This window comes from Sceloporus occidentalis, unplaced genomic scaffold (assembly GCF_023333645.1).
Source record: "Sceloporus occidentalis isolate IW3139 unplaced genomic scaffold, rSceOcc1.0.p SCAF_95, whole genome shotgun sequence".
NCBI lineage: Eukaryota > Metazoa > Chordata > Lepidosauria > Squamata > Phrynosomatidae > Sceloporus > Sceloporus occidentalis.
This window is the reverse complement of record NW_028317075.1, coordinates 2,899,744-2,927,200: the sequence shown is the minus strand read 5'-3', so window position 1 is coordinate 2,927,200 and position 27,457 is coordinate 2,899,744. Positions and strand designations below refer to the sequence as shown.

General features: G+C 40.1%; 1 protein-coding gene across 1 annotated transcript; it reads right to left on the bottom strand.

Annotated features, from left to right (window-relative positions):
* LOC149284336 (glycerol-3-phosphate acyltransferase 3) lies at positions 1–27,457 on the bottom strand. The gene is made up of 12 exons (XM_089496910.1): positions 27,314–27,457; positions 18,933–18,999; positions 13,703–13,997; positions 13,164–13,238; positions 11,686–11,775; positions 10,624–10,717; positions 9,589–9,704; positions 9,282–9,337; positions 8,671–8,756; positions 4,852–4,980; positions 567–646; positions 1–115 (listed from the first exon to the last, which is right to left on the bottom strand). Exons 1-12 carry the CDS (start codon positions 27,455–27,457, stop codon positions 1–3), a joined length of 1,347 nt encoding a protein of 448 aa, XP_089353036.1.

The window sequence follows — 27,457 nt, the reverse complement described above, 5'->3', positions numbered from 1 at the left end:
TCAATTGGCTGTACCACGGAACGTGATATTATCACCCACAATTATCTTGCTGTAATTTTTCTGCTGTTCTTGTTTGAATGATTCTTTGACTCTGTCTCTTTTAAGGCCTCCATCCCTGTAATACAGAAAACAAACAAAAAAATATATTTGGAGCAGGATGCATGTAATATCAGAGGAGTTTATTGTGCTATAGAAAATTGTAGTTTAATACATAGTGTCAGTTTTTTTTTTTTATTTGCCTACACTATATATCATTTATAACATTATTTTGTGGAGCCATATGCAAATTAACAAATTCTGTTTAATTCTTAAATTAACTACAGTGGTGGCATAAATAAGAAACAATTCAATAAATCAAATATTTTTTCCCCTCTAGATTTATGCATTATGCTGGAAATTCTATGTGTAGTGTATGGGTTTTCTTATTTTAGTCACAAGTGTGTAACAGTAAAAAAAATCTCAATAAATTAACTGGATAGGTCTGACCTGCAGAACTTTTAAACAAAAAGAATAATAAAAATCAATAATTAAAGCCATCTGGTTTACAAACTATGTGTAACTCTTACCAGGAAAGTTCAACTAGTCCTCCCTGCTTGGCAATGGCAGACTTGACTCTGTTGGCAAACTGAACAGCGTCTTCTCCCTCCTGAAAAACAGCATCTGTTTTAATATAACTTGCAATGCCATCTGGTTTAAAATTGCAAGTGCAATATATACCAGAGTTTCATTGACTAATTTTCTTGGAAACGGGGTGACATTCTTTAATGTTTAAAGGAATAGTTGAGCCTTTGGGCTTTGTGCTACACTGAAACTGATCATTGAGGATACTGGCATTGAGGCAGACTGATGTGCAAGATGTAACCTTTTAGTTACTGTAACAATAAAGACAGGGTTAAAAGGAAATAAAAAAAAAAAAAGTTACCGTATTTTCCGGCGTATAAGACGACTTTTTAACCCGTGAAAATCTAATACGCCGGGTATACTTACTTACCGAGCTGGACCGGAATCTCTAGGGGAGGGGCGAGCGGAGAAGCTGCCTCCCCTGGGCCGGTCTTCAGGGCCGCGCCGAGGTAGCAGCAAGATCGTGATCTCCCCAACTAGCCCTGATCAGCGGGCGCCCGATGAGCAGGGCTGGTTGGGGAGATCACGACCTCTCTCTAACTAGCCCGGCATTAGGGAGCTCGAGGTCTGACACTTCAGACCTCTGCTTCCGTGCTCCCTAATCACTACGCGCCGGCTATTGATGCCGAGCCCGGGGATGACGTCATGTCCCGGCGATCGGCATCAATTGCCGGCACGTAGCGATGAGGGAGCAGTAAAGCAGAGGTCTGAAATGACAGACCTCACGCTCCCACAACTGGATGGAAGACAGAAGATGAGAAAGGTAAGAGATGGGGAGAAAGGGGCAGTGTATGTGTCTATATGTTGGTATGAGATGGTCAGTGTATGTGTATGGTCAGGTGTGTGTAAGAGCAGTGTAGGTATTTGTGTGTTTGTAAGCTGGTGTGTGTGTGTGTGTGTGTGTGTGTAAAGGCAGGGGTGTGTGGTGAGGGCAGTGTATAAATGTGTATGTATGGAGAGGCGCATGTTAGTATGTGTAGATATAGATTATATATGTGTGTGTTTGTGTGTGTAAGGGCAGTGTATGTATGTATATGTCTGTGTATGAGCAGTGTATGTGTATGGACAGGTGTATGTAAGGGCAGTGTATGTGTATATGTATGTTTGTAAGCTGGTGTGTACGTGTATATGTGTGTAAAGGAAGGGGTGTGTGTGTGAGGGCAGTGTATGTCTATACTTGTGTGTGTGTGGACAGGCATATGTTAGGGAGAGCTGACCCACCCAATCCAAGCAGGCTTTGTATACAACAACCAGCCAATCACCGGTAAGGTACATCGCTTGCCGTGATTGGCTGGTTGGGGTGTACTGGGTAGAGGGGTAGTCTTATACGGCGAGTATAGCCCAAACTCTATATTTTAACTGGAAAAGTTTGGGGTCGTCTTATACGCCCAGTCGTCTTATACGCCGGAATATACGGTAATGGTCTGTGTGATTGGGTAGAAGGCCTTGTAAGTAGAATTAAATGACCAGTTTTGTACCCATCAGTATTGTGAAGCGTGGTGTTTTATCCATGCCGATATCCAGTGGCGTCGCTACAGGGGGGCAAGGGGGGGCAATTGCCCCCCCCAGGTTAATCCTTGCCCCCCCTGTTGCCCCCCTGCTAAATTTGGATCCCGTCTTTCTTTCTTTTTTTTAATTTATTTTTTTTAACGCGGAGGAGAGAGAGGTGCGGCCCGAGTAAGATCGGCAGCCAAGGCAACCGATCTTATGTGGGCCGCACCTCGAGCCCTGCTACTTACCTGTGGGAGGGTCTTCTGTACTGCAAAGAGGAAGCGGAACCTAGCAGAGTTCACGTAACATCACATGACTCTGCTCCAGTCCCGCTTCCTCTGTGCTTTACCAGAGAACGCAGAGGGAGGCCGCGCCCTCTGCTGAAGTCTGTGAGCGGCATCAAGGAGCTGCAGTGCAGGTAAGGGGGTGGGGAGGGAGTTTAAATGAGAATGTATGATTGAGGGAATGAATCTGTGAATGAATGAGTATATGAATGAATGAGTGTGTGTGTGTGATAGCATGGATGTGTAAGTGCTGGAACCTAGGCATGATGGGACTGTGATTGCTGTTAGCAATCACACTCCTATCATGCCAAGTCAGCCAGTACATGCTGAAACCTAGCTAGCTGCCCCCCTTGTCTATGGATGCTGCCAGCAGTATGGGGTCTGCACATCACTTACAGCCATCCTGTACCAGCATGTACTGGCTGACTTGGCTTGATAGGAGTGTGATTGCTAACAGCAATCACAGCAAGCACAGTCCCATCATGCCTAGGTACCAGCATTTACTGGTTGCCTGGGTATGATAGGAGTGTGATTGCTGTGTGGACGGCAGGGCCGGCTTTGGGGTGCGCAACCTGTGATCTATGCATGTAGTTTAGGGGGTTTTAAATATACCTTTTAATGACGTGTTTTTATGTGAATTCCAATTGATCTTTACTTGTAAAGCTGGGTTTTTGCGTTATTCTGTAGATCCATATCTATATATTTCCATACATTATTTATGTATACCTGCAAATACAGTGTTTGTATGTCTTATTCAGTTGATTAATACCTGCAATGCTGTTTCCATGTATTTATTTGATCTATACCTGCAATGCTACGTTTCATATACTACTGTATACCTGCAAATACAGGATTTGTATGTCTGATTCTGTTTATTTGATATATATCTTCAGTGCTGAGATCACAGGTGAATTTCAGTTGATCTATCCATGCAAAGCTTGGTTTGTGTGTTAATGTGTTGATCTATACCTGCTATCGGCAACTGGGGCTAATATTAATATATATGGGCAGCAGGGGCAAAAACACTAAGGGGGGTATAAACGACAATGCAGTGTGAAAAATCCATCCTGATGCAGACGTCTGTGACGTGGATTGTGTCCTGCTGTTTGTGTGTTTTTGGTTATCAGTGTGGCAGAGCCTGTCCTCGGGTGTGTGTTCAGTTGTCAGTGTGGCAGAGCCTGTCCTAGGGTGTGTGTTTGGGTGTCAGTGTGTCAGAGCCTGTCTGTGTGTGTGTGTGTGTTTGGATGTGGGTGTGGCAGAGCCTGTCCTGGTGTGTGTGGGTGTCTGTGTGGCAGAGCCTGTCCTGGTGTGTGTGTGTGTTTGGATGTGGCAAAGCCTGTCCTGATGTGTGTGGGTGTCTGTGTGGCAGAGCCTGTCCTGGTGTGTTTGTGTGTATGTTTGGTTATCGGTGTCGCAGAGCCTGTCCTGGTGTGTGTGTCTGAGTGTTGGTGTGACAGAGCCTGTGTTGGTGTGTGTGTCTGGGTGTCAGTGTGTCAGAGCCTGTCCTGGTGTGTGTGTCTGGGTGTTGGTGTGACAGAGCCTGTGTTGGTGTGTGTGTCTGAGTGTTGGTGTGACAGAGCCTGTGTTGGTGTGTGTGTCTGGGTGTCAGTGTGTCAGAGCCTGTCCTGGTGTGTGTGTCTGGGTGTTGGTGTGACAGAGCCTGTGTTGGTGTGTGTGTGTGTGTTTTTGGTTGTCGGTGTGGCAGAGCCTGTCCTGGTGTGTGTGTCTGAGTGTTGGTGTGACAGAGCCTGTGTTGGTGTGTGTGTCTGGGTGTCTGTGTGGCAGAGCCTGTGTTGGTGTGTGTGTGTATGTTTGGTTGTCGGTGTCGCAAAGCCTGTCCTGGTGTGTGTGTCTGGGTGTTGGTGTGAAAGAGCCTGTGTTGGTGTGTGTGTTTGGTCATCTGTTCCTGGCACTTAACTTACAGTAGGAATTATTTAATTTATATTTATCCAGAGATAAAACGCCCTCCTGAAGTTGTAGTGACTTCAGGGGACAAAACGTTCAAGGCCCTGAAATCATTTACTGGAAAAGTTATTTATTGTGTTATAATGTTTATTTCAAGGATTAGTCGCACTCAATTGTGGCTTCAGGCTTCCCATGTTGAATGATCAAGTATTATTTTAGCCCAATAACAAAAGTATAATTCCATAGCACATTACTTTTTGGAAATTATGAATGCCCCCCCAGTTTGACTGTGATATCTTGTGTGCCCCCCCTATATATTGTTTCTAGAGTCGCCACTGCCGATATCTATTTATACACAACCTTTCTAGTGTTGATGCACATAGATTATTATCTTTACCACATCTTTGAGGTATATATAATTAAAACCAAGGTATGTACTTGAGAATATGACTACTGACCTATCTAAATAAAAAACTACACATTGATAAATACAAAATGTATAACCTCCAAGGCCACGAAGTATTGAGCAGTAATATCGAATGTACAATACCTGTCTAGTCATGGGAGGCAGGTACCAAACCTTGCACTTGAGAGCCCAGCTTGTCATCATCCTGAGAAGATAGCTCACCATAGAGTTCTTACTGCTGTTCCAAAAAGCATCACCAAATCGAGGATCATACTATATTAAAGGGAGAGATACCCTATTAATATAAACCTGTGACAGTGCATGATGAAAACCAAATACCACTGCTGAGTTAGCAGAGTAATTTAATCAACTTTGATTGAAAGCACTAAGAGAAGATTCTAGTTGCCCCTTTCAGTCACCTCACCTTAAGACATTTATTATTTAACATACATTAGAGAAAACAGTAAAATATTCCATGGACATCACATTAGAATAATGTCTGTCAGGGGCGTCCAACGTGCAGCCTGCGGGCCAAATATGGCCCGCCGGACTTCGAGGTGCGGCCGGCGTGAGTGAACAAGACCGGACTGGCTGGTCCTGCTCACTCACGCAGTGGTCTGCCGGTCCGTGGGCATTCAAATCGGCCGCCCACCTGCGAAGTTCAAAGCAGCCATCGTGCGGCTATGAACATGTGACGTTCGAGGGGGCGGGCCCACAGAAGGTGTTCCACGGAGAGGAGAGCAGGAAAAAATAAAAACCAAAAATGTAAGTATTACCAATGGACATGATAGAAGTGTAATTTCTGCTAGCTTTTGCTACTGTGGCTGCTTGTGCATGATAGGAGTGTCATTGCTATATTAAATATATATGATTACTAACAGCAATCACACTCCTATCATGCCAAATCAGCCAGTACATACTGGAATCATACTTTTAAGCCAGTATCACAACCTCATGCTGACAAGTCCCATGAAGGACGAAACAGCTGTCCATGAGTGGTGATCTGGCTATTGTACCTCTTCCCGAGTTTTGTCTAAAGGCTGTCTTGTACAGCGGGCAATTACTTTCAAGGGATCCATGTATAAAGTGGATATAGAGGCAAAGGTGATAATTGTTAACCTTATTTGCATGCGTCTACCCAGAATCCTTTGTGGTTGTCTAAACACCATGAGATTTCTGAGGGAAAAACAAGCCTTCTGGCTTGTCTGGTGTCTGTAGATGAGTGTTTAATAATACTTCTACTACCTGTTATATATATATATATAACATCGTATTTGCTCGATTATAAAACGACCCCCCAAATCTGAATATTAATTTAGGAAAAAAAAAGAAAAAGCCTGAATATAAGACGACCCTATAGGAAAAAAGTTTTACCAGTAAATGTTAATTCATCTAAACTATTTTTTTTTTAATAAAAGCTATGATTGAGAAAAATATTTGGGTTTGATTTCCTTCTATTTTCCAACCTGCCCCCCAGTTATGCACATCTGCCCCAGAAATGCCTTATACCCCCTATATGCCACTGTGCCCCATGATATGCCTTTAAACCCCCTATATGCCACTGTGTCCCATGATATGCCTTTTAACCCTATATGCCACTGTGCCCCATGATATGCCTTTTGACCCCCTATGTGCCACTCTGCCTCCAGAAATGCCTTATACCCCTATATGCCACTCTGGCATTTAGAGGGTTAAAAGGCATATTATGGGGAAGAGTGGCATATAGGGAGGTTTATGGCATTCAGGAGGCAGAGTGGCGTATAGAGGGTTAAAAAGGCATTTCTGGCGGCAGAGTGGCATTAAGGTGGTTAAAAGGCATTTCACAGAGCACTCTGCCTCCAGAAATGCCTTATGCTCCCCCATTTAACACTCCCCCGCCCCCCCCCAACTTACCGGTGCTTCTGACTTCCCTGTCATGTAGCCAGGGCAGCGTGTAGATCCCACGCACTTACGCTGCAGCCGGAAGGAGGCATGGCTAGCAGCGGGGGTTGTCTGCGCACCGGTGCGGGGAACTCTGATCTCCGACAGCCGGGGAAGGTCTGCGCGATGGACGCAGACAACCCCCGCTGCTAGCCACACCTCCTTCCTGCTGCAGCGGAAGTTGTCTACGCGAATCGCGTAGACATCTACACGCTGCCCCAGCTACACATCGGGGACTCAGAAGTACAAAGTAAGTGGGGCGGGGGGGGGGGGGGAGACAGGAGGATCCAGGTCCCCTGCAGCTGCGGGGGATCTGGATCTTAGGGGTATTTTTCAGAGCATTTGCCTTGTCTTATAATCGAGCAAATACGGTATATAATATAGCAATGACACTCCTATCATGCACAAGCAGCCAATACATGCACATAACCTACAGCCTCCCTGTGCCCTACCCCCCTTCTTACACATCCATGCTATCACATGCATATTCATTCATTACAAACATTCCTTCATTCACTTATACTCATTCAAAACCCTCCCCCACCCTTACCTGAACTGCAGACCTTCCAGTGCCACTCACAGGGACGCCGTCTCCCTCTGCATTGCTCGCATTCTGTTTGACCTGCTTGACCTGACCAGGGGAACAGGAACGGAGCGAAGTCACGTGAGGTGACGCGCATTCACGCGACTCTGCTGGGTTCCTGTGTCCCCTCAACGGAGCAAGAGACGCTGCTGAGCAACACAGAGGGAAGCAGCAGGGCCGCTGCTGATGATTATTTTCGGTGTTTTATTTTTTTTTTTGTTTCGGCATTTTGCCGATAATGCTATTTTTGGCCGATACGCTTCGGCCACCGATATATTGGTGCATTCCTACTGTCTTAGCCTGTCTTGGTTTGTGTGTCTGGGTGTCTGTGTGGCAGAGTCTGTCCTGGTGTGTGTGTGTGTGTGTGTGTGTGTGTGTGTGTGTCGGCGTGGTAGAGCCTGTCCTGGTGTGTGTATGTTTGGGCGTCTGTGTGGCAGAGTCTGTCCTGGTGTGTGTGTGTGTGTGTGTGTGTGTGTGTGTGTGTGTCTGGGTGTCGGCGTGGTAGAGCCTGTCCTGGTGTGTGTGTGTTTGGGCGTCTGTGTGGCAGAGTCTGTCCTGGTGTGTATTTGGTCATCTTGTTCCTGACACTTTACTTACTGTAGGAATAAATTGAAAACGCCCTCCTGAATTTGTAGTCACTTCAGAGGACAAAGCTTTCTTGGCCCAGAAATCAGTTAGAGGAAAAGTAAAGGTTTTGTGTTATTTACTCTGTTTTGATCTGCATGTTTTATTAAAAAGGATTAGTGGCACTAAATTGTGGCTTCATGTCTCACGTGTATGATGACTTTTTTAGTTTATTGATTACTCCCCGTCCCATCACATAAGATTCTATCTTGTATTGTCTGCCGAGCACTGATTTTCTGAGTTTCTGTCTATTTTATTTATTTCCATAAAATGGCCACCAAGATCCTCAGCACCAGGCCCATGATGCTCTTGATCCGGCCCTGCCTCCAGTGTGCTCCAGCCTTGTGCAGTTTTATTTGGCTAAACTTGTTTTAAATGGCTTGTGGACTGATTTTGTTTTACTGTTTAAGTAATTTAGTATTGATAGAATGACATAAAAAGGTTGCTCAAAAAAACTGTTTGTCCACTGCTTTTTTCATTATCGCCAAATTAACCCTGTATTAATATGCATCATAAAGCTAAAAGGCCATATTTTCTCTCGGTGAAAAAGGAGTGCGGCCCATGCACACATACATTTCTGATGAAGTGGCCCACTCCAGAAAAAACTTGGACACCCCTGGTCTATGTGGTGTAAACAAAGATGTGGCCAATCAAGAACATTAGGCAATAATGAGCAATTTTAAACAATAATAAGACTTTCACCTTCCTTGTTTGAGTCCTATCACATATTTGGCTAATAACAGTCTACATATACTATTTAACGAATCAGTCATAAAATGTTTCAATACTATTTTCCAAAATGAACTACAAAACGAAGCTTTGTTTATATATTTTACCTTAATAGCCACTGGATATATGGTCCCTCCGATTTCAAAACTGCCCTTTTTGAACATCATCACAGATGTGTTATTGATACAAGTTCCTGTAAATAAGAAACTGGCATTTAGATCATAGTAACCTGAAGCATTTTATTTGCACATTATTAACGTTAAGCAGCATTAGTGCAATGATCCCATAAGCGACTCCACTTTTTTGTTTGTTTTTACTAACTCTGCTAAGTATATGGCACTAATAAAATGATTAAAATTTGGAAAGGTGCTCCACATCTGTTGTGGTACTGAAAAACCCAGGACTTGGATCATGAAAATTGCACACTTATGGTAACTGCAGGTTCCCTTTACATTTTCGTGATGCCCCCCATGTCTTTGCTCCTTTCCCTTCCCCTAATTATTTTTCGTGCAGGAAATGTCTTTGGTCAAACATCACCATGCGTGTAATATACACACCTTGCTGGCTCTACGAACACTGTAGTTAGGGGTCTGTTCATACCTCTGTGTTCATGCGTGCAAAGCACTCCCATTGATTTCCAGATGGAAAATAATGCACCTTGCTACATTACTTACACACCCCCTTTAAAAATAAATTACACGCAAACAAATATTCTTACCTTCTGGGAAAATCAGAATGGGCAGCTTTGTTTTGTCAAATACATGCTCTCGAAGCCTGTTTAAAAGGCAAGACAACACATTAGTTAAACTCCATGCACAGTTTACGTACATACTACAAAGGAAAGGAAATGGATAAGATGGATAATTGGATCAAATGGATAATTTAATGATACAAGTAAGAACATCTTGGAATAATAATGCCTGAACTATTCCACCAAATTTATAATTTCATTTAGGTGTTACTGTAAAATAAATATTTGAATTGAAAGAGAACATAATTTTTAAAAAAAAAAAAGTTTTATCTACCTTTTTGCCACTAGGTGGCGGTCTTTCATTTCAGAACGTTCAAACCACACATGTGGGCAAGCCCTGACCATTGCTCGTTGGATAACTCCCATGAGTCCTCCATGAACCTGCCCGACCTGTAATATTCAGCATAAGCAAACACCTTCAACAATATGATGCAGTTTAATCCAAGACAAGTGCATTATCCAAACTCTGATACTTGGAGTACTTAAATAATTATAGCCAAGGGGGGGGGGGGGGCATTTTTTGCAAGCTAATATCCAATTCTATCTAAAGTTATATCCCAATCATACTAAATAAAAATGCATTGTGTGATGGATTATGGATATGATATTCCAGAATCTAAACGAATGTTCCAGTTTCTAATCCCACGTGCATTGACTGCGTGGGAATGTGCAGTGCCAACGTCTGACAGCATGCACGGGTATTATGAACCAGCGCTGCCAAGTCAGTAGGCTGCCACCAGCTGAGTGAATGAGCAGTGTTTCTCAATGAAACAATATTCTTATTTCAGTGTAAATGTGACACAAATGTACTGAACTTTGAATAACAAAAGTGCCTCATAATGATTCAAGATAATAACGAGTCATATGGTCTATATATGCATTAGCAATAACAAAATTAAATCTTTCCTCAACTCTTATTGGAGACCTCACCCTGATATCAGCAATAATAAACGGTTTCCCCACATGCCACTTCCAGTGCCCAGTTAGCTCAACCCTAAGAGGCCATTCAAAGACCTCAAATTATGAAATGAAAACAAAATAACGGCATGTTTTCAGCACACGTATTTCTGTATTCTGAAGAGCAAAATGTAGGCACAGTTCTCCCGTTAGAACAATATATTGTATGTACAGGCCATTTGCAGGAAGTTAATCTCTACCACACTATGAGCAGTTCGTGCAAACTGCAGAGAACCTTCACCCAACGGAAGTCAAAGACTTCCCTCTAATCATTTTAGGTGGGATGAATCCACATGAACTGCAGAGATCACATATGGCAATACAAACAACACAGCATGAGGGCTCTACTTACCATAGCATAGCAACCATCATTGGCCAGAATGATGATATCTATAGGAGAGGTATGGTTCGCAACACAGATCCCTCCTTTTTTTGGTCTGTTTTCTCTGTGGGGGGGGGGGGGAAGGAGAGAAATATTACACAAAAGAGCTATGTGGGCAAGGTGGGCAAGTCAGCTTTTGAAGAGCATGAGCTGAGGTGGCCTACCTCAGGAACATGTACTTCAGGAACCTGCTCACACCTCTCCCCTGCTGAGAAGCTGGGTCTAAATACACATAGGACTCAAACCCACACTGGCTCATCCCAGTAGTAAAAGTGACATTGTTAGTTAAATAGATTCTATAGAACAGCATCTCTTCATCATTTCTCTTTTGATTTGTCCTGAGGGAACTTCAAAAGTATGTTACCTAATAGAATATTATAATAAAATAAACTAAGCAAAAGAAAGGAGTAGATGGTAAAAAAAAAACACAAAAAACCCTTCCACAAAACGACAATGGCGTTATGTCTTATGTAAGTTTACATAATGTTATTGGCTCTCAGAACAGTTAGCATTAAATAAGACATTTAAGTAAATAAAAGGTAACCTCGGGCCACCTGAGAAGTAATTTTTTTTATTTATTTATTTATTTTAAAACAAAACCATAGTTAAATGGTACAAACAAAAGGAATCCTGCAACTGTACTTGCCCTAGATTTATAGTCCTCTGCATGCCAATGTTTGTTTAGGTTTCAGGTGTGGTGTGAGGTGTGGTATAAGATTCCCCAATAATCGAGCGCAAAGAGATTTTGTATAATTTATGCAAATAACAAAATTACAGTTGTTTGCATACTTTATGTGAACCATGCGAAAGTGGCTAGGTGGCTTAGACAGAGACTTAAATATTCTGGTCTTTTAGGAGTATACTTGCAGTATGTAAGCAGACTTTGGTCTAAGTACATTTCACTCAAGTCCACTATAACCAGCACCGCTTATTAAGGATTTAAATCTAAATTTAGTATGGCAGCTTAGAGAATTGAAGTGTTCAGTAATGGAGCCAAGTGATAAATAACTGGAAGAGGCTGTGCTCACTCACTTGTTATGGTACCGGATAGCACTGGAGAGAGCGCGTGCACAAATCCGGCAACAAACCAGGTGAACCTTTTCACTAAGCCAGCTTTTCACACTGTGAGAGAAACAGATTGTTAAAAAAAAAAGCCCTAAAAGAAAATCAATACATTTGAAAACACTGAAGAATCGAGTTGGAGGGTGGCAACCACCACTATTACATTAGAGTACGGGCTAGTCTAGTGCAGTGTTCTTCAAACAGTTTTCTCTATTTGTGTGCATACAGGGTAACTTTAAGCCACTTTAAACTTTAAGTGGTCCAGCAATACGAGTCTAAAACACGTTACACAATTACAGTGTCAAACGCTCCTGTAAAGTGCACTGCTCAGTACAGTGAGGGCAGAGTCAAATATCTTGCAATCCAGTACGGACCCCAAATTTTAGCCCTTGTCTACTAGGACATAGTGGATTAATTGTAGCCAAGTTTGAAGAACCCTCTTCTACTAGGACATAGGTAAGTCATCACTCTACCAAACTATGTGCAATTGGTACAAAACGGCAGAAAACCTTGACCCCACAGAAATAAGAAGATTTCCCTCTGATCATTTTAGGTGTCTACTAGGACACAGTGAAGTCATCATCTGTCATCAGTGGCAGACTTAGAAAAACTGGTGTAGATACTTTTCTGTATGCCCACTGGTCTATGTGCTAGCTGGCAATCAGCATTCCTAGGAACATGATCAGTTTCTTCTTCTTCTTCGGAATAGAGGAGAGGTGTTTGGTCACTCCTAGATTCTTCCCCCTCCTCACCCGCTAAACACTGTCTGGGGCTTGTCCTGTGCTTGCGTGCAGTGAGCACAGCACCTTCCTGAAGCCCACCCTGGAAATTTCTCAGGTTTGATGATAAAGGAACTTGGCCACCCCTTGGACAAAATATATAGGAAAATATATATACATCTAATTATGACTCCACCTATTCTTCATTAAACAGTAGCAAAAACATAATTGAGTGTAGTATGAATGTATATGGTAATTATATGCGTATTGTTTCTTAAGACTATCCTGGGGAAACAGTTTCCATAGGACAGGATTAATGATAATGTGATATTAAGATTTACTTGTAAACATCGATTGTATGGAAACTGTCCATTTCATAATTTGTAAAATATTTTTATTAAATTATAAAATAAAGAATAAAAAAAGAGAACTGGGCCATAATGCCAAGACACATATCCACCGAGCAGGGTTGTGTTGCCATCTGTTCCAAAAGTGACATATTAGATTACTACTCTTAACCCTTACAGTGCCAGAATAAACAGTCTGACCTGAATGAGTCTGAATGAACAGTATATCAATAATATTGGTAAATAAGTGTGCTTGACAATCCAATCAAAAAATGATGTGCGAGGATGGGGGCTATCATACAGACTCCTAAAATATGTCCACCTGGCTTCAAAGTTTACCATAGCCATGTGACTCCATGGTGTCTCTTCTGAATCAATTTACCTGCTGTTTGGCAGCTGTCCAACCAGAGTAGCTCCTATCACCAGCCAGCTGATGCCAATAGTAGCCAAGGTAACACTGCAACACATAATCAAGCAGGTGTATGACTTGTTAACCTGTTAACACATAAATTTACTGCACACAAACAGATGTTACTTCAGTTTTGCTATTATTCCTCGGAACACAGGTTTAAATTGAAGAGGAATGCTACTAAAAAGAAAAGGGTAGATTGATACGGCACCTTCAAATCTTCTTATTACGAATGCAGACTTACTGATATTTACATTACAGAAAATCAAAAATCTGTATTGTTTGTAAAAAACTAAACGAAAACAAAAAAAACAAACAAACAGACGTTTTAACAGGTCACATAACTTCTCATTTACAGAAAAAGAGTTAATCAAAGAAATTTGGTCAGCTCACCGCTTCAGTACAAGCAGGTATGACAGTGGAAAGTGAGACAGAAATGTAAAAAACAAATGTATGAATAAATGGCACAGCTGGTATAACCATGGCAATTTAGTAGTCTTCAGTAGTCTTACCGGAGGGGAAGAAGAATGCAGTATCGCACAAATATTCCCACTGCCCAGATCAGTGTGACCCTCCAGCTGACGTACTGGAAGTTGTAGTTAGTCCTAGTGAGTAGATTCCATGATATCAACTCTTCAGATGAAAAGCGTTGAGTGACCTCATCTTCAACAATAGCTTCAAACCCTTTCTTGGAGAAATAGAACACGTCGGACATCTCAAAATCTCCTTGTTGCAAGCACTGGCTTCGACTCTGCCTAAGGCCTACAATCTCTGTCTCCATTGGTGATTCATCTCGTTGGATTATACCTTGACAGAATGGAAACAAATGTAATCACTTTAGTTTCTTTAAAGAGATGACATAATGTCCCTGACAGCCTCCACAGAAAACAATGCATATTAAAGTACATTGTGCATTAATAAAAAAAAATAAACCACTTACTTTAAGGAGAAGCTGCAGCTTCAGAGCTAAAGATCTCCATTCTCCTCCAATGTCAGATGTTTTACAACATTGATTGGCTGCTTGATGTAGCTAATCAGTGGCAGGAAAGCACTCCCATTAAAAATCAGTGGAAGAGCTTTCAACATATGATTGCTGGAGCTGACTGGCGGTGAGTATGACACATGGCAGGATCCGTCCATGCATTTGCAAGGATGGCACCACACTAATAAATGTTTAGTCAACTATTATATGTGTTAAATTGCATATGATGGGCATTGGCTGGAGTGTCCCTTTCAAAAGTTTCAAATAACAAGTATATGTCAGAGAAGATCTTTGGTGGAACCACTACAGTAAATGTAATTTAAGCTTATTAGCTCAACATCCACTGATGTAATTTAACAAAACAACAAAACAACTCCTACTGCAAGAATATAAGGGTGTTATTTTGGGAAACTGAAAGCGGTGAAGTGCTGGTAAGATTTTCAGCTAATGCTTTCACTGAAAGAACAATCATACCTTCAGAGAAAGGTTATAGAAATCCCCTTGTTTTACATGTTATTGATGGTGTTTAAAAAGAAAAAAAAAACCTGCCTAGATGGAACTTTCAGAATTATCACTGAGGTCTATTTAAAGGGACAGATGTCATTTTTAACTCTTCAACTTCCCCATATAATACGAAGGCCCAAAAGATTACAGATCTGAATGATTTCTGGCTTTTGTTGTATGGAAGCTTCCCAGCAGTTATTCTCAAATCCTGATTGGATAAAGAGAGGAGAGCTGTGAAGGATTATACCATTTTACTAATGTGTTTCATTAAAGCCATCATAATGCTCGGTATCTCCCAACTTCTATCATGGCTCCAAGCTTCTTGAACAGCTTGAATATAGCAAGCTAACTTCTTTGATTCCAACTCTCTACTTGATTCTATTCAATCTAGATTCTATTCTTGACTGAGAAAGCTCTTACTAAAGTGACCAGCCATTTGCTCTCGGTAAATCCAAGGGTTGTTAGTCTTTGTTAAATCTTCTAGACTTTTTGGTTTTTTTCTTCAAACTCTTTACAATCTTGGTCTCCATAACACTTTTCTTTGCTAGGTTATCATGCTACGTTCACTGATCGCACTTTCAGTGTCTCCTCACCTCATTTGAACTGGGTTTGAGCTGTGCCCTCCTCATCTTTTGTCACTGTAAATTTAAAACTTGGTGATACATTACTTTTTATGTTCTGTTCACTTATGTGCAAAAAACCACAACTCTGTATGACCTTCCCTTTAAGAGCATACAGTGGATTTTATATAATGATGGTGATTTCTTACACTTTGTTTTATGTACTGGCACCTACTTTTCGCTTGCGAACACTAGCTTACTATGCAGTGCCAACTTAACTAACGAACATCTTATGTCATGCTCCCTAATTTGTAACAGGGGAGGAAGGTAACCTTAGTGCATGCAAATTAAAGGACAAGGTTCAAGAATAGCAAACGATGGCAGACGCCAACATACTTGATTCCCAGTCCAGAAGCTCTGGCACTTTGCTTTAAGTACCAAAGGCTGCACAGCACGCCAATCAGTTTAAGTCTAAACCAATGCCCTGGGTCACTGCCAAAATTTTAACCCCTTAAGGACAGTGGGCGGTCCCTAAACCCATTGAAAACAATGCATTTTGAGCCTGTACATGTACTATTCATTTTTTTTTTATTACTCTCAGAGTTCTTACATTCATTGCTAACCCACCATCCCATCTATTATGCACACAAATGTATGTGTAGGCTTCAGTACAGAACAGAGCAGTTACAGGGGCTGCGCCCTGCTGGACCTGGATAAGTCCATTTACTCCAACATAACAGCAAACTCCACTAGCTGTTTTAATGCTATCCCCCTGTAACAATATCCACATGGTGTGTGCAATACACTAAAGATAAAATCATCTTCTATAAATATGGGATGCTGGGTGCCAAGTAATACACTTGCAACATAACTACGAGTGGTAGAAATTAACATTTCAGGCTCAGTGGGAGCAAAACAAAGAACTGTGTATGGAAAGAGGGGAAATAAATAGGACTTTGCAGTAGGGTTTTCTCCATTTCTTATGCAGTACAAGTAACCATTATGTAATTAAGTGCAATTTTTGGCAATATAACATGATTATCTCTTTGCCTAAATAAGTGAGTGTTCATAAAAGGTCCGGCTTTCAGAGGAGGGCAAAATTTTCAGGAAGCCATATACAACGGTGTCTGCGACGAGGCTATTGAAAATGAACGATCCACATAGAATACAGTCATACCCCAACATTTCAGGTGTCCATATTGGGACATTTGTGTTAGGTAATGTGGCTAGAGGGTGGCAACCACTTTCTGCTGTTTGCAAACGCAGGTTACTGAGGCAGCTCTTTAGGGCAGTGGGACAGTAAAAAAATAAAATAAAACACACATTGGTTAAAAATGTTGAAGCTGCTTGTGTAATTCATCATATCTTTTGACAAATGGGCAAGAAATATGTATAGGTTTATAGAAGGGCCAAGTAAGACAGATAGCTACATCTAACATACACCATATAGCTATAGCACTTTTACACATAATCTCATATGTAACATCTTTCACTTTTGTATTTCTGATTTAAGACATAAGACTTAAAAAGATTAACAATTTTCTAAGGTAAGGCATAAAAAAATACATATATGGAAAAAAGGTGCAGGATTGCGTACTCTCAACCATTTAGGTTACGAATATTCTGAATATACAAGTTTAGCCTTATTCTGCAAGTGAATGCTGGACACTCGAGTTCTTGCAAGTCTTGCAGAGAGGTAAATGTTTACCCACTTTGACTGGTAACATTACATAACCTGTCCTTTGTTCCCTCTATAATATCTTTATCTCCCTGTCACACGTTCCAACACACAATAATTACTGTGACCATACTTTGCAGCAGATAATGGATTTTACACTATCGGAAGGAAAATGGTCTGGATGGAGCTGGCATGGTTAGTCCCTTAAAATACTTTTTATTGGCATATCAGACAATGTTCAGTCTTAAAAACATTGATTGCTTTACTGTGTCAAAAAAAAAACTGAAAAAACTTTAATTCAGTTTACATTTATACAATCGTTCGGCATTCCAGGTGAAACCTACTCCTAAAGGTTATAATTATTGAGTCACTTCATGGTATATGCAGACTAAACATTATCTAATCAGCATTGCCTACAATGTAAATATTGCATGGAATGTCTCAACCCATGGGCCCTGATGGGATTTCTGAACTTTGACCCACACACTTAACAAGGCAAATATATATTATCATCCGGGGTGGCTCTAGGTTTTTGGGGGCAATAAGCAAAACATTTGGTCCTGCCCAAATAATCATTCAACAGGCACAAATCTTGTAGGCCCACTAAGTAGACCCAGAGCCGGCCTTAGGTGTTCTGGCGCCCTGTGCAGACTACTCCTCTGGGGCCCCCCCCTGCCCCTTCAAACTACCCCCCCTGCCCCTTCAAACTACCCCCCCTTCTCCCTACTTCTCCTTATCTTAACTTACCTCGAGGAGTCCTGTAGTGGAAGCGGGGGGCATCCGTCTTCTCGCTCTGCCGCAGCGCCGGCATTTCATGTTGAGCGCCGGAATAGTCCGGCGCTCAACATGAGATGCCGGCACCGCGACGGAGTCACGGAGAGTAAGGGGCATTGAGCGGTTGCTGAGAACTTCACGAGCAACCGCTCGGCGCCCCTGCCCAGGACTTGGATTAAAGCATCGGGGGGGGGGTTTAAACTTTATTTAAATGAATGATGTTAAATAAAGTTTAAAAAAAAAACCTGATGTTTTAATTTAAGTGCCGGGCAGGCGCCCCTGCTACCATGGTGCCCTGTGCGGCCGCACAGGTCGCACACCCCTAAGGCCTGCCCTGAGTAGATCAATGTATTTAAGTGAAAATGCACTCGGTAGATTATGTGGACCAGTTCAACACACAATCCCCAATAAAAATATAATTGAAAGACCACAGAAGATCAACAAAGCTGCTAATAAAGATCAAATTATTCCTAAAGTCATTCTCATTTTAGAAATTCCAGTGGCTGTATCTTGACATTTCAAGTGAAACATACAAAACAAACATACTTCAGGAAGTGGTCTAAAATAGACATTGCCCCCTTGTCAGTCTCCTCCTGTCTACTTGAAGGACTTTAGCCTTGATAACTACAAATATGCCAGCAGATGCATTTTAAGGTGCCACTAATTGCATTCTGGCCATGAAGTGGAAAGACACTTAGAGATGTAAAGGAAACCTGACTTTCCATATCTCTAAGAAAGAACCGTAAGGCTTCTGTGGTACCAAACAGTAAAGAAACAACTTTTTTCAAATTAAAGCTACTTAGGAAACATCAGAATATCTCACATATGGTGCTACTTCCTTCCCAGGAAAGAAAAAAACATTGACCCTTTTTGTCTCTTTGTATAGAAAACCCCCAGCCAGTAAAATGAACAAGCAGCAATTCTAATGAAAAGTTATAAATGTGGAACAGTCAGTCGGAGTAATCAGATTGTTTCCACAGTGTCTTCTCCACATGTAGAGCTTCGAATATGGCCCGATATGCAGAAGAACAGATGCACAGTAAAAAAAAAATCTCCGGGCTGACTAGACGTTTTCAGCTTACTCTTACCAGCCATCTTGCCATTTGTAATTATCTCAATTATTTATTTATTTATTCAGGCAAAAAGGAAAACAATACTTTGATGTGGGACCGTTGTGTGAAATAGAAAACAGTAGCTATTCAATGGATTTTCTATTTATTATTTTCATTTTGTTTACATCTTACCATTGGAAGCAGTAACACGACGCTTTTTCAGATCTTCAAACCCTTTCTGAATTCGTAAAGTTGCCCACTAGAAGAAGAAAAAAAGATTAAAGAAAGATGGATACACACACATATATTTCCACAATTCCATTATCATCTTCCATCAGCTCCTTTCCCACAGCCCTAACCTCCCACTCACTCTTTGTTTCACCCCATTCTAAATGACACTGAGCCTTGTCTCACTCACTTTATTGAAACACTCACTCAGGTGGAAAAACAATATAAATGTATTATTACATGTTATATTAAGCAATGATTAGATTGCAGAGAGAGATTTTTTTCAAAGTTTTTTTTCCCTCATAATATATGATCTAGCTAAGTAAATAACTTATTTCGTATTATTTTGATCATATTTGCTGTTGATTCCCAGCTTTTTTTTTTTTTTTACTAAATATTACTATATATTAGAGGTGGGCAAGACATATCGAGGGCAAACTAGAGGTCTTCAGATATAGAGGGCACCTGAACATGGAAGGCCGGAAGGTGCCTAAGCTGTATTGATTCTAGCATGCGCTCCCCCCTTTCAGTTGTTATATGTATGGCCACTAGACTTGTGCATGGTGTTTAAAATCAAAATTTCATTTTTGGCACATTTGTTTTTGGACATCAAATTTAGTTTAATGACGAAATTGCAGTTCAGATAAAATTTGGAGGTTTGTTTTTTTTTTATTATTATTACACACTTTTGTTTAACTTCATTTGTCTGGTCAACATTTTGTAATCGATTTTTCACTCACTTCCTAGCCACCAAGAGTTTTGAAATTTTGTATAGTTACTTAATCACAATGCCAATGCAAGTTTCAATTATTTGCAGCATTAAAAAATGTGAAAATATTAATAAAATTACATTTGATTTTTATATATGGAATTTGTAAACAATGAAGTTGGCTGCAATTTAATTTTTTTGTCGACCGTTGAATGTGTTTGGAATATACATTTTTCAAAACTGATGAAGGTAGCAATATTTTCATCATATTTTAAGCCAAAAATTGAAAAAAAAATGTAATTTTATCATACAAGTTAAATTAAAAAAAAAAGTACAGAAAAAGTATTTTTAGTGCACTAAAAAGGAGAAAATACATTTTTTCATACAGGTATCAAAACATTTTTGAATATATGACTAAAAATAAAAGCGTGGAGCACTCAAATATTTAAATTCTAAATTAAAAAAAAAAAAGATTTCGAAGTTGTTCAATATATAGTTAATTTCTAATGGCTATTTCTGATCAGTGTTGCCATGGTAAAAAGAAGCTATATAGTCACATTAGTACACTGTACCGTGCAATCATTCCTGCCAAATTCTGAAATGCATTGTGAATGTTGTCTAACCGATGCGCTGCAAGACAATTTGGTATTTCATTGCAAGCATTGCTTTCTATTCTAAACAATAAAGACAATGTTGTTTGGTGGAAAACTAAAAGGTCATATTAGGTTTGGGCTTGACATACAAGGTATGTTTAAAGAGTTTGACAGGATGCATTGTGCAGTGTAATTTGAAAGACATCTATTGTTCTTCTGGATCAGAAGAGTATAATTTTTATGTTATCTTTTGTGCTGACTTAATTTAAAAGGGGAAGATTTGCCATAAGGCATGTAGCTTTTAGGGATGATGTGGGGGTGAATGGAAAGAAAGCGCTAAGTATTCATTGTGCGGGTCTTCCTCAATATTTCTTATTTGAAGAAACTCTTGGGTGTAGTCTCCTTTAGCACGCAAATTTAAATGCTTCAGCTCATTTGAACTCAATTACTACAACTAGTTGTGGTAAGCAGTAGAATGGCTTGGTCTTAATTAACTACTTGGACACCCTGATTAATAAAAGTCTACGGATGGATTTCAGTAGCATCAACAAAATGAATTAGCTCAATGTGACTACAAAAACATGCTAAAAGGATACAGGGAAGCTAGAATTAACCCAATTTTTGCTGAAATAAATCCAACATTTCAACCTCAGACAAAAAAACCTCCCCTTGGCAGTTGAGTTCAGATCCCAGCAGAACCCAAAGTAAAATGCATTATATAAAATACAGTTCTCTTTGATTACACCGAGTGGATCTTAACAAAAGCTATAGGATGACTTGAAATGCTGTTTTATTTTACAGTTGCAGGAATTACGGACACTGCATATTTCATCCAAGTAGCTCCGTTATATATATTTATATACATATACACACACACTCACTATCTAGTACCGGGTTGGACCCCCTTTTGCCTTCAGAACTGCCTTCATTCTTTGTGGCATACTTTCTACAATGTGCTCGAAACATTCCTTAGAGATTTTGGTCCATATGGACATGATGGCATCACACAGTTGCTGTTCCAAATTTGTCGGCTGCACATCCATGATGTGAATCTCCCGTTCCACCACATCCCAAAGGTGCTCTATTGGATTGAGATCTGGTAACTGTGGAGACCATTGCAGTACAGTGAACTCATTGTCATGTTCAAGAAACCAGTTTGAGATAATGTGAGCCTTGTGACATGGTGCATTATCCTGCTGGAAGTAGCTATCAGATGCTCAGTTGGTATTAAGGGGCCCAAGGTGTGCAAAGAAAATGTCCCCCACACCATTATACCACCACAAGCCTGAAACGTTGATACAAGGCAGGATGGATCCATGCTTTCGTGTTGTTTACGCCAAAGTCTGACCCTGCCATTTGAATGTCGCAGCTGGAATCGAGACTCATCAGACCAGGCAATGTTCTTTCAGTCTTCCATTGTCCAGTTTTGGCAAGCCTGTGTGAATTGTAGCCTCAGTTTCCGGTTCTTAGTGGACAGGAGTTGTACCCGGTGTGGTCTTCTGCTGCTGTAGCCCATCTGATTCAAGGTTCGACGTGTTGTGCATTCAGAGATGGTATTCTGCATACCTTGGTTGTCATCTCAAATCAGTCTGCCCATTTTCTTCTAACATCAACAAGGCATTTTCGTCCACAAAGCTGCTGCTCACTGGATATTTTCTCTTTTTCGGACCATTCTCTGTAAACCCTATCTATTTGCGTTAACAAGCAATTGAATAGGTGTACCTAATAAAGTGGCCAGTGATATATATTTGTTAATAGGTGCAATTCATTTTACTTAGCTATATGAAAACCCTGAATGATTAAACATCACTCTACATAATAACAGAGAGTGCTGCATAAGAGTTTTATGGCATCCAACGCTTGATAAAAAAAGCTGCCTGAAGATTTTCATTTGCAAGAACTAGAGGGACATTTTGTAAAGTTATTACTGATCAAAAAATGGATACTTGGCTAGACAATGTGATTAACAGATTAAAAATAGATACTTGGTAAGTAAGTGTCCTAACCCATTCAGCTAGAAAATAGTTATTTGCCCCAAAAGGCAACATTCAGTGGCCACAATGAAATTCTTTTTTAGTAATTATTATTTGTTGATTTATATAGTCATCACATTCCACATTGCTGTACAATGGGTAAGCAAGACATAAGTGCAATGCTTTCTCTCTCTTTCTAAGCATTGAAATGACAGATTGATACTCATATTCCAAATCACAAAATAGTCTCCTTTTAACTAGATTGACAAAAGCACTTCCACTGAAACACTGTAAATAGAGCTATCCAGTTCTAGCTATATGAAATAAAATCATAACACCTCCAGATGCTACATGTCCCACTAGGAAGAATTCTAGTGGCATTCATACAGGGCCGGCCCAAGACATAATGCCGCCTGGGGCGAAGTTTAAAATGCCACCCCCCCCTGCCGACACCAGGGGTCATTATCTGCCCTTCCTCTCCCTCCCTATTATCTACCCTATCCCCACCCTTTGTACTTCACTTTCCTTTCAGCAGTCCTGCGGTGAGTCTCCCTGCTCTGCCACTCTCAACGTCATATTCCGGCGCTCAGCATTACAAGCCGGCACTGAGACCGAGCTAGAGGGCTCGCAGAGGAGAGAGAGGGGAGAGGGGCGCCGAGCGGGTACAGACAACTTGATAAGCGAAAACCACTCGGCGCCCCTCTCTCTCCTCCGCAAAAAAAACCCAAAAACGCTTGGGGCGGCAAAGTGCTACCTCTTCAAAAGTGCCGCCTGGGGCTTTTGCCCCACTCTGCTCCATGGTAGGACCGGCCCTGCATTCCTCGCTCAGCATATTAATGCTGAAAATTGAAGCTGATATCACTGGCAGGTTTGCAATAGAACACCCAAATGCCATTAAACCAAGTTATTCCACTACATCCTGAACTGTCATCGCATCAGTTAGACCACGCCCATAGACTGACTATACTTGATGTGATGAGATCCTAACATGTTCACCTAACAAACAGAATTAGATACTGCTACTTTCATTGACTTTCATGGTGTTGAGAAAATGGACTTCTGTATGGTTGCTACTTTGGAGTAGAAGCAGTCAGGGGTTAAACGAGACAGAAGACCTAGAAAGTAAGTAATGTATACACCGATTTGCATGCAGTAAAATATATTGGAGTCCATGCAAAAAGGACTCCCATATGCATTTTTCATCAAAATAGAGTTGGAGTTGGAATACACTATATTAAAAGGGGAACTTCCACCATTTTTATAGATTTTTAAAAATTCCTTTTCATAATGTTTTCAAGTAGCTACATATTTGTCATTTGTATGTGTTCTATCTCTGTTATTTACTACTGTAGACTCCTTATACAGTCTGGGGTAAACAATACAACGGCTTTGCCATAAAGAATTACTATATTGTGGAGATTGTGCAGAGAAAGTCCCCTAAAATATCTCGACTAATAACAATGGTAATCTCCAGGTTTGTAGAAAAATAGAGTTTAATTGGACCAAAAAAATAAAAAACAGGTTTTTGTTAATGCTAGAAATGACATCAGCCGGTATAGTTGCCATCACAATCAATGGCTTAATGACATACCTTTTGGAATGTATAGACTGTAGCTGACTATGACAGAAGGTGGTGCTTAGAAACAGATTTATAGAAAAACAGCATAATAGAAGAAAAACTGGATAAGCAAGAAATACAAGCAAGGATTTTAAAAAGTGATAAAATGTGAGAATGAAAATGTGAAATGTTCTTTTGTAACAGATTTGAATTCAGATGCATGTATCATCAAAAGCATACTAAAAAAAACATTGCAGAGTACTTGAACAAGACCTCATTCTAGGAACGATACTACTCAAAAAACCAAAGGTGATATTTAAAGTATTTTAGCTCCTAGCACATTAAAGGATTCCACTCCGAAAAAACATTATCTCATGGTTAAGTCAGAAATCACTGGGTTTCCATAAATGCAGTTGGTGTAAGGCCTGTCAAAACCAAATTAGAAAACAAACTGAATTCATCTGTATAGTTAGAGGCATAACTTATATTATAAAACATTTCATCAAATATTGGTTGGTGCTATAGTTAATATATAGACCTCTATGAGAAAGAATTTTAGAGCATTTAAATCTCATTGAACATAAATCAGATAAGCATTCTGACACTTCCAAATTTGCCCCAAAGCTAGATTTTCTACTTTTATGGGTATTGATAAAAATCTTACCAGGGTGTAAGAGAGGTGATGGGCGTAGAAAATTATGTACATTTGAAAAATCGATTTTTGACATTAAGACTCTACCAGAAGGTTTGAACACAGATTTTGAGACTACTGCCTTTTTGTATTTATGACATTTCTTAGATTTATTACATACAAGTATTGAAATGTGTGCTAATAAAGACTTATGCTGCAGCTGTTTATTATAATAAAAAAAAATATTCTTGTATGGACTCCAACAATAAATGTTCTTGCATAAAAGGCACACCAGTGAGGATTAGGATCACTGAATACACCTGAAGAAACCAGCAATGAGTTTTTAACATCGCTGTGGAAGACTTTGACTATACCACTTCAAAATGTCAATTTTTTCTCTTTTGAGCCATTTACAGGTGGAGTTGCTGGTGCGCTTCAGCTCCGGTCACAAATTGATGGTCGGACATTCTCCTTCAGAATTTTCTGGTATACCGCATGATTCCATCAATTATGGAAAGTCACACAGGTTCTGAACTGTGTTTGACTGTTGGTATGATGTGTTAGCTTTAAGCAGATTTAGCAGGACCCATGTTTTCCAAAAAGTTACATTTTTGACTCATCAGTCCACAGAATATTATACCAAAGGTCTTGGGGGTTATTAAGATGTTTTTGGGCAAATGTGAGATGAGCCTCTGTGTCCTTTTCTGGTGCTATATAAACAATTAACAATACTAATAATACTAGAGTGGTACCTGGAGTGGGACCAAAATTAGATCTAAACATTTAGATCTAATCCACAGGATTAGTTGATTTGATGTCATCTGCAAATAATAATTTGTCCCAGGATCAGTAGCATGTGATTGTTTTCCAACCAGAACCCGATCGCTAGCTAATATGTATCACAAGCCCAGTTTGAAAACCAATTCCATTAGGTAAAGAGAGGAATTTGTGTGTTTATATGTGTAATAATTGTGAATGTACAGTACAGTACTGTGAAAAAGTAATTGCCCCCTTCCCGATTTCTTCTATTTTTGGATATTTATCACAATCAAAGTGTTTCAGAGCCAACTAATGTTAATATTAGACAAACGATAACCCGAGTAAACACAAAATTGCATGATTGCTACCAACTCTTGAACTCAACTGTTGAACCTAAATATCAAGTAGGCTAAAGGGTCTCAAAAAGCAGCACATGATGATGTAATCTAAAGGTGACAAAGTCACTGGCATCTATCAGTCTGGAAAGGCTTACTCTTTTAAGGCTCAGGGACTCCAAAGAATTAACGTTAAAGTTTATCTATGAATGAAGAAAACTGGGAACAGAGGTGAACCTTCTCAAGAGTGGCCGGCCTACCAGAATTCCTCCAAGAGCGCATAGACAACTCATCCCGGAGGCAACAAGAGAATTAAAAAGTGATTAACACGTAAAGAACTACAGGTCTCGGTTGCTTTATTTAAGGTTGATGGAACCGTGAATTCTGCTCTGTACCAGAAAATCCTGAAGAAGAATGTCCGACCACCAAATTGTGACCAAAGCTGAAGCGCAGTTGGGTTACGCTGAAGCACACAAGCAACTCCACCTATAAATGGCTCAAATGGAGAAAAAAAAAAATAAGGTTTCGGTATAGCCTAGCCAAAGTCCTGACATGAATATGATTAAGATGATATGGCATGACCATTAATGCTTGAAAACCCTCCAAAGTGGCTGAATTAAAATTCAAGAAGAGTGGGCCAAAATTACTCCACAGCGATGCAAAAAAAACCCCATTGCCAGTAATCACTAAAGTTTGATTGCAGTTATAGCCACCAAGGGTGGCACAACCAGTTATTAGTTTGAGGGGGCAATTACTTGTTCACACGGGTGATATAGGTTTTTGATTAACTGTTTACTTTCAATAAATGAAAATATTATTTAAAAGTTACATTTTGTGTTTACTCATTGTCTTATATTAAAATTAGTTGGATGAACTTAAATGATGATCTTAATTTAAATCTTGACAAAAATACAAGAAATTGGAAAGGGGGGCAAATACAGGGCTGTGAAAAAGTACGTAAGGACTATGTGATAAAACCATTGAACTTACTGGTCATAGGTTCAACCCCAGGTCTCATATGAACCTAGAAACACCCCTGAATATATCAAATAATGCAAAGTTGCTTTCATGTATGATACAGAGTTAAAAAATAATAATATACTGATGCTGGACAATATAACAATACAAAGCATCTACATAATTGTGGTAGATTTATTCTATAAGATAGAACATATAATACATTTACTGCCCTTAAGTCCGCACAATTAGACACACACAGAAACACAGACATATTAATGGATTCATTTCAACAAACACAACGTTTTGTGAATCAAATGACAATGTAAAAAGTCCCTGGTCCTCCTTTAACTCTTTCAAGTCTCAGTGACTTGAGGCGAATTGCATTTAGTTGAAAAACACTATGAAACTATAAAAGGAATTTGCAGTGCAAAGCTGTGCAATCAATATAGCAACCACTTGATCAAAAATCACATTGATTATAGCCCATCCACTAGTTAGTAATTAAGAAGCCTGTGTAACCACTTTAAGATTAGGACAACCACTGACGCTCTCAGCAACTTACGTTTTATTAATGATTAACACCATTAAAACAGCGATAGTGCCCATGTTAAAACAGATGGAATATATTATAATGGAATAATATATATATATATTGTCTATAGAACAACATAACAGGTAAAATGAAGTGAAGAGCGTAGAGACACAATCGATTAGTGCATATTTCAATCACAATGCTTCAATACTTTGGCTGATCGTTGTAGGGTGTGGATCATTGTCACCTCCACTAATAAGCAGGAACCCCCACCATTAGAACATGCCGCTCTTACCTCTAGAACTTTAACTAGAACCTTCATGTACAGTTCTGAGATCCCCAAGGAAAATCCGAACATCGAAGGCAACAATATTAGCACGACGATCGCAGTGAGCCATATTGTGAAGATGGTGTAAGCCAATGTCTTAAAGTCCTCCAT